The 8,397-nt window shown below is 47.7% G+C and overlaps 1 protein-coding gene across 5 annotated transcripts in view; it reads left to right on the top strand.

The window, feature by feature from the left end:
- The first annotated feature begins 286 nt into the window (after window positions 1–286).
- The window catches only part of igsf9ba (immunoglobulin superfamily, member 9Ba), a 34,664-nt gene continuing 26,553 nt past the window's right edge, over window positions 287–8,397 (top strand). For all 5 annotated transcript variants that reach the window (XR_003797934.1, XM_018742649.2, XM_018742646.2 and 2 more), the window contains exon 1: window positions 287–574. Coding sequence is in view for 4 of the 5 variants with exons in the window: in XM_018742649.2 (XP_018598165.1) it covers window positions 511–574 (64 nt within the window). In the remaining variant the exon portion in view is untranslated. The remainder of the gene's footprint in view (window positions 575–8,397) is intronic.

Below are 8,397 nucleotides of genomic sequence, written 5' to 3'. Positions count from 1 at the left end.
AACTGAGGCGAACAGCCGGTCTCCATCACGACTCTCCCCTTTTTCAGCTGCTACCGCGCGAGGAGACGAGGCGGCGCGAGCTCGCCTCCCCGCCATTGCGCATGATACTGCGGCTCTCACGCGCTACCCCAGACCGGTACGAAACCCGCCCCGCCCCTGTCCCACGTCAGCCACGCCTCCATTCCCGAGCCTCCTACACCGACCAATGAACGCCGAGCGGAGGCGGGCCTAAGCGGCTAAATTCTCGTGCATGGGTTTTTCACTCAGGATTTGCCAACATCCTCCGGCCGCAGTCGGGAGGGGGTCGCTGGTGGTCGTCTGTCCTGTCCCTCCCGGTGAGGGATGCGGGAGGAAAGACGAGACTGGGAAGCATGAAGCAAAGAGCCGAGCGAGCACAGAAAAGGGCGAGAACAGAGCGGTGTCCTCGGCGTCCGTGCTGCGACCGACGCTCCTGTAAAAGGGACACTTTGAGATGCGCGTGTTCCTGCGGGCCGGCATTAGTGCTGTACTATGATTTGGTATGTGGCCGCTCTCATAGCCAGTGTGCTGAGCGCGCGGGGAGCGGCGGCCCAAGGTGAGCTGCAGCATCCTTCAGAGTTCAGCCGTGACTCAATCTTCTTTCCCCGGCTCTTCTCTTCTCTTCTTCTTATTAGCCTAACTTAAATTCTGGGCTCTTAAATTCGTGCCTGCTAACGCCGGTTGTTTGTCAGTTATGCTTTGATGCATCATCATTTCAAAGGCATGCATCACAATGCTGTTTTAGCTGAACATGACATGTATCATGTTACATGTATAGTTTTATTTTATTTTTTCTTTTTTTTTTTTTTTTTTGCCAAAACCCGAAAGTCTCTTAAACTCAGTGTGTATCAATTAGTAGAGTGACGTTACAAACGACTGCGGTAAGTTGCGAATGGATGGTGTAAAGTGAGACAAGCATTTTACAGAACAAAATACTTTGCTGAAATGTACATATCGCGAAGATGCAGAATTATAGATCATGCGGAACTCCGTACCTTTTTTTTTTTGCTTTGTACCTTCACCTTGCTATGTCGAAGTATAGCCGGGGCAGCAGGTGGCGTAGTGGTTAAAAGTGCCGATTCTAGACTCGACATCCGTAGGTCGTAGGCTTCGTGCAGCAGGGTTGTTTCTCATTTACTCACGATAGTAAGTTAGTGTTGTATGTTACGTCAAAGTTAAGGCATGGATGGAGCCGAAAAGAACCGCCCAAAAAGCGACGCGTTGTAGATGCTGCTAGTTCTCTATCTATAGGCGTCTTCATTTCACCTTTAGACTTCTCCTCCCTCGGAGAGGTGCGCCGTAATTGCTGCTACGGGGTCCTTTCGGTGCCACAGATCGCCGCGAAATGACCCCCGTGCTCGTGCACTCGGTTCACCTGTGCACTTGGGCGCGCGGGCAGCAGGGGGCGCGAGCGTTCGTTCGCCCGCCGCGCGGCCGCCGACATGGAGCGTTATGAATGAACGTCCCGTATGTTGTGCACACTGTCATCACTGACGCATGTTCGCTTGTTGTCGGTTTGCCGCGCAGCCTGAAAAATATTTAAAGGTGTTAATTAAATATGCATGAGATGACGATCATCTTCATCATCATCATCATCATCGATCGTTCGCTTCTCCCGCTATTTCTTTAGTTGATTTAAAACATACATATATCATATATTTCTTTCGCGTGTCGCAGGATCGGAAGTTGCGTTGGGATCGATTGCGGGCTTTTTGACAATGTCAAAAATGACAGTGTGTTTGCAGGCAGTGTCTGTGGAGCAGCCATGTATCTGGCACTGGGGGTTGAGCACTGCACTACAGCATGAGCTGTGCATTGTGGGGTGATGTGTCACTGAATGATGAGCTGACACTGTGGGGCAAATGGTGAAGTGCCAGATGAGTGTACCTGGGATGGTCTGTCACTGTGTGCCGTGCAGTATCAGGTGAGCGGTCAGTCTGGGATGGGCTGTCGGTGAGTGATGAGCTGTCACTGTGAGCTACACTGCAGGTGTGGGATGAGCAGTCACTGTGGGGGAGCTGTGAAGTGCGCTATGAGCTGTCAGCGTGGCACATGCTGTCGCTAAGTGATGAGCTGTGGGAGGTCAGATAAACTGTCACATTTTGGTGTAGACTGCAGGTGTGGGATGAGCTGTCTTTGCAGGGCGAGCTGTCATTAAGTGATGAACTGCGAAGTGTCAGATGAGCTGTTGTGGGCTAGACGGTAAGTGTAGGGTGAGCTGTTATTGTGTGATGAGCTTTCGTTGTGGGGTAGGCAGTAAGTGTGAGATGAGCTGTAGCTGCGGAGTGAGCTGGTTCTGTGTGATGACTAGTTGTTATGGGATGACTTGCTGAGGGTAGGATGAGCAGTCACTGGGAGGTGCAGCCATTGGAGGATCTCAGTCTCCTGTGTGGTCAGTGAGATTGTTCTTATCTCCTGGTGTTTTTCTTATCAGTATCTATTCTTGTAAAAAGTTAACACCTCCTCTGTGAAATTAACACATTTCAAGTCCGCATTTTAATAAGGCACTGTACTATTGAAATGAACAAAAACTGCTGTTTAAGCATCGTTTCGCAACGAATCAGACTTCGGATGTGCAGATGAAACCGCCAGTAGGTGATGATGTCCCGCACTGACCACTTGACGCCATGGTCTTTGCTGCGGTGGCGCTGTCCTTCTCCTGAAACCTCGTGAGCAGTTTGTGCGCTAGGGTCAGCCGGTAGTGTAGTTAGAGTTGTTGTCTTTGGATCCAGAAGTCTCAGGTTTAAGATTCAAGATTCAAGAATCTTGACTCTTGAATCTTGAATCAAAAGTCTCAGGTTTAATTCCCACTTCCAGCTGTAGTACCCTTGAGCAAGGCACTTGCCCTAAATTGCTCCAGTAAAATTACCCAGCCGTTTAAATAGGTAAATAATTGTAGGTGCGTTAACATTGTAAGTCACTTTGGAGAAAAGCATCAGTAAAATTAATACATGTAAATGTGTGGCCGTCTCTTCTGCTGTAGGGCAGCTGCCAGCAGTGATGGCCTCACGCGAATCCGCACCACACATGGCTGAGGCGGCCAAAGCCACACTTCAGATCAATCCCCTCCCTCACTGTCAGAGGACACTTTGAATTTGGGTTGTTTTTTTTCCCCATTTTTTAAAAAGAACTTCCCTGCACTTGAGACATTAGAGATGTTGCGGACATACTGATATGTCATCTGGCATGTTTGTATTGCATGGGACACAATTAATTTCTTCATCATATATTAAAATAAGTCAGTTTGAAATCCTTTGAGAGATTTTAATTACATCCTGTCTGCAACCTTGTGTGACCTAGTAGTTACAGGACTTAACCACTGGGTGTGGAATTTATATTTTATTTAATATTTACCAACAGGGGGCGCCGTGGCGCAGCAGGTTTTGCCGAGTCCTGCTCTCTGTCAGGTCTGGGGTTTGAGTCCCGCTTGGGGTGCCTTGCGATGGACTGGCGTCCCGTCCTGGGTGTGTCACCTTGCCCTCCAGTCTTACACCCTGTGTTGCAGGGTTAGACTCCGGTTCGCCGCAACCCTGCTCAGGACAAGTGGTTTCAGTCAATGTGTGTCTGTCTGTCTGTCTGTTTTTTAATAGTTACCAATCAATAATTCCCCACCTTTTCCTTTTTCTCGCTGCAAAGATATCAACTCTTTATTAGTGCGAGTTTTCCCAGATTTCATTACTTTCTTTGTGTTTTCACTGTAAGCGCGGAGAACAATCTATGTGATAAAATTCTTCCCTTGTTTCATTCTCCAGTTAAATATATAAGCTAGGTAGGTAGAAAACCGGATTCTGATTTCACCTTTGTGCTTCTTCAATGTTGTTTAGGTCACTTTTCCATTTTTTTCAAAGATGTTATGTGAACGTAGGGGTGCGGTGGCGCAGTGGGTTGGACCTCCGTCCTGCTCTCCGGTGGGTCTGGGGTTCGAGTCTCGCTTGGGGTGCCTTGCGACGGACTGGCGTCCCGTCCTGGGTGTGTTCCCTCCCCCTCTGGCCTTACGCCCTGTGTTACCGGGTAGGCTCCGGTTCCCTGCGACCCCGTATGGGACAAGCGGTTCTGAAAATGTGTGTGTGTGTTATGTGAACTTGTCTGAAATATGTGGTTTAACAATCCATTTTAAGAACAGTTTAACAGCCTTAAATTAATCTCTTCTATACTTGTGCAGAATAGAACACACAGTAATACTGTGATTTTTCTGCTTCCTAAACCAGCCTGTTCTCCATAGTGCACTGATTGAAGTTGAACACATTATTGGCGGATGCAGGGAGATGTAATGAGCAGCCCAGCCAACAGCGCAAAAGAGCGCATGGGCAACGGGGAGACGGACAAGGGGGACCACTCAGCTGGACTGTCAATCACCCGCCAGCTTCATCAGTGTGCGAACGCACTGCGTACTCTGAAATGGGGAACGAGTGTTACAGTGACCTGATGTGAGTCCGTATCGGAGAATTTGGAGTGAATGAGTTGGCAGGGTGTTTGTAGAATGTATATGAACATGCGGCGTGTACGGTGAAACTAAAGCAAGCAAATGAGCCGTCCGTATGGAGCGCGTGCCTGAACCCTGTGAGATGAGTAAATGAGCAGCGCGTGAGAGTAAAGAGAGACTAAATGAGCATCGCGCAGGGATGTGCGTGTCTTTTTTGTGCCTGTGACCACCTGTTTGCAGAGACGGGTGGTGTTTCGGTGTGCGTTTATAATTGGTCTCTGTATGGATATGTGCTACATGCTTGTGATGTAAGAAAGAGTAGAGAAAAGCTGTGATTCCAGCAAGAAGAATCACAAGGCTCTGCTGTCGGTTTGCTGAACATTAGAATGAAACGGGCAGACAGCTGGCATAAGGAAGGGCAAGATGTTTGTGCTGATCCAAAGCCATCATATGCGCTTAACTAAAATAAACAACAGATTAGGAGCGCAGCAGTGTCCTGGCTCTCGTGCTGCTAGTGCTTTGCAGGCAGCGCACAATAGCAGTGCCCGTCTTATTACGGGCTAATAGAACGGTACCAGTCTGCAGAACATTCCAGCCTCTTCCCGTAAAACGTTCCCCACCTCTGCGCACCCGCTGGGAGCGTGTGGTCTGCGTGAGAAGCCACAAGTCCATCAGCTGCCAGTTTTTTCGTAAATCTGCTCAGTGCCATTGTGGAACGCTTGGCGGAGGCCTGTGAAGTCTTGCGTGGTCTGCCGGGTCTCCTGCTGTGGTGATGTGAGTTATGAATATAGTTCTGCGCTCTACAAGGCATATGCATAGAAAAACGCTCATATGCGGAAATGCAAAAATGACAATTGGTGATTTTGCCTCCGATTTGGCCGGTATTTCATTTCCCATGGAACTTGCTGGCTGTCTTAGCGCTAGGTTTACTAATTAGAAATGGGACTGGAAAAAAACCCAGTGGTATTATGTTCAAATAATGAAAATGACTGCTCTCAGGATTTCAAGAACACATCGTCCATTAGCACTCAGGGGGCAATTGAATTTCACCCTGCAAATACCTGGGGTGAATTGCTTCCTGCACTAATCTGTACAAATACATTCGTGGTGAATCAGTAGTATTTTCATCACTAGATGTTTTGCCAGACAGTAGGCTGTGATGCTGTTTTCGTGCTTGTTTTTGGAGATGTAAATAGTTATTACATCCAAAGACATGCTCATGTTAACCTCCTGATGCCTCGCAAAAAAAGCTTTGTGGAATCTGAGGAATAGCTGTTTGGAATTTGTCCCAGCCACACCCTATCGACACAAGCGCTGTATCTTCTAAAATTATAGAACATCCTCTGTATGGTCTCAGAATTGTAGCGTGTACAGTTTGAGAGATACAGTTAGAAATGTGACCACCGGAGGGGACAGAAATGATTGGTTGGATTTCAGAGGCCCACACAATGCTTAAATGTTTCCGTACTCGTATTTGTGACATCCTCTGCGGTGCAGCATGCGTTCATAAACATGTTCATGGTCTACGGGACAGGGCCAGAGGGACACTGACATCCTTGTGCTGTCAAGGGTATGTCGAAACAGTCAATGACATACTCACGTACCATGTGGTCAAATGGCCAATGACTTGCTCCAGTTGTTCAGAAAATGGTCAGACTGCCATTTAGGTGCCTATGGCTGTGGGGGTTTATAGAGCAACCAGCTCAGGGTCCCCAAGCGCTGGAACAGAAGTTAAAAAAAAAAAAAACGATCTCCCAAATAAGCCAATTGATTTATGCTTCTAGGGATTCACTAAGAACCTCTATCTGACAAGGAGTTTGCTTCCTATTTGCATGGCAAAACAACGGACCAGGCACCCACTCTCCAGATGTGATCTTTACAGCAGTAACAAGCAGGGTTCATATCAGGTTGTAAGGATGCAGGCAGTCAGGCGTTACTGTATATCAGCGAATATGAAAAAACCTGTTTATCGCCCTATAAATGAGCGCTACAGTCAAGGTTGCAGTCCGCTGTCCTACCGAAGTTTCTGTTTTTGGTGTCGTTTTAGCACTGTGATGGACTGATGGACACCCCGAGGTTTGGGTTTAATAATAATATTCCAGCAAGCGATTAGATGTTTTTGATTCTGACATTCGATTTAAAATTGAGTCATGTTTCGGCTTGCAAATGGGGAGAATTTTTGGCACGTCAAAGGGAAGGATGAGTAATTAACCATCAAAGGGGGCAGCTGACATCTTGGTACAAGGCTGTCGTTCAGATTATAATCCTTCAGCGCCGAGGCCTGTATAAAACATTTAGCAGAGCACATTATTCAGTTAGGACGCTGTCATAACGTATGTTTTTGCTTTAGCTGTTGGGGTAATTGGGGTAATTACTGTTATTTTACTATATCTCAAAGCCTTCGGAGACAGAAATCTCAGACGAAAAATTGCTGTGTGAATTCAGAATGTTTTTTCACCGTTTCCAAAGGTCATATGCAAAGAGCTCTCAGAACAAAATAATGAGGCTGCTTGTGCAAACAGACATACAAGTATATGACTTTCATAGACTCTTTTTGAGCAACACACTTTCTGTGTTGCCTTGTTTCTATACGTAGGCAAACGATGGGGCTTTTGAGATATTTTAAGATGTGTGTTTTAGTCATAATAGTTGGTTAGACACCAAAGAGAAGGTTACCGAAGGAAATCTGATATTGTTTCTCCGTTTCCGTATTTTGCTGAAGTTTATTCAGGCTGCGCAGCTGCCGTGATGCACGGAAGGTTTTCTGGCATGCGAACAGAGGGACGGGAGTAGATTGTGTCCTCCTCCGTCCGTGCTGCGGGGACTTCCTCGGTTTTTTTTTGTTTTCTGCCAGCAGGATTATACATTTTGCACGACGCCTTGAATACGCCAACGTTAGGTTTTCAGCTCGGCAAACAATTAAAAGCAGAAAATCTTTCTTGTTTTTCAGAAGGGTCTTTCTCTGCTCATTAGTATTTCCAAAACGCCTCCCTTGTCACTTCCCGCTTTAGTAATCGCCAGCAATGCTATCGTACGCATGGATGACGCAGAGACCCGAAAGCGGTAGGAAGCGTCTCAAGCTGAGGGCCTGCGTTCCTCTGAGTCACAGCTCCTCGACCGAGCGCATTTGCACGCGGTGACCGACACGGCGCCGCGAGGGACGGCCAAGGCCGGACTGGTACCAGCTGGAGGAGCGCTGCGTCTCTCGCTGCCGGAAACCCGGCGTCCCACGGGTGCCTCGTCGGAGCCTAGGAGGCGGCGATGCTGCCGCCGGCCGTTCGGCACCTCCTCGCTTCGGGCGTGTAGCGTTTCCGTGTTTAGCACCTCCTCGGTCTAGCTCTCTAGCGTTTGCGTTTCAGCACCTTCGCAGCTCGGGTCCACAGGGTTTACCATTTTCAGGTGTGTGGTGTAGTGAATTTCCTCTTTCTTCCCTGCATTTTAGTGGTTAGAAACTTTACTCCAAATTAAAGTTGTGTAAGAGTGTGCCGAAATGGCATTGCAGGGCATACGTTGCGGTGCAAAATATCCTGCAAGTGAATGGCCGTCCGTTGATGATCAAGAACTGCGTGGAAAGTGTGTATCTCAGAAACTGGGAGTGGTTATTTCTACCTCTCATTGGAAAACAGGAAAGCGTTAGGAGAAGAAGCTCTCTCTCTCTCTCTCTCTCTCTCTCTCTCTCTCTCGCTCACTCGCTCTCTTTCTCGCTTCCTCCCCTGTCTTTTACCCCACGTTTCACACACTCTTACTGTCTTTCTTACTCTTGCTGTCTCCCATTCCCTCTCTCCGTTCTGTTGTCTCTTGCTTTTTCTCTCCATGCTGCATTGGCTTTATGGTCCACATTTGGGTCCTGTACTTCGGAAGTTATTGCTCAAGGACGGCTGGGAATTAAGACCTCCACTTTCCAGCCTGGAAAGTTGTGAACTAAGAGGATTATGCATGGACAATATTTTTTTTTT

Source organism: Scleropages formosus, chromosome 10 (assembly GCF_900964775.1).
Source record: "Scleropages formosus chromosome 10, fSclFor1.1, whole genome shotgun sequence".
Taxonomy (NCBI): domain Eukaryota; kingdom Metazoa; phylum Chordata; class Actinopteri; order Osteoglossiformes; family Osteoglossidae; genus Scleropages; species Scleropages formosus.
The sequence above is the reverse complement of the archived record's forward strand: the minus strand, read 5'-3'. Positions and strand labels throughout refer to the sequence as shown.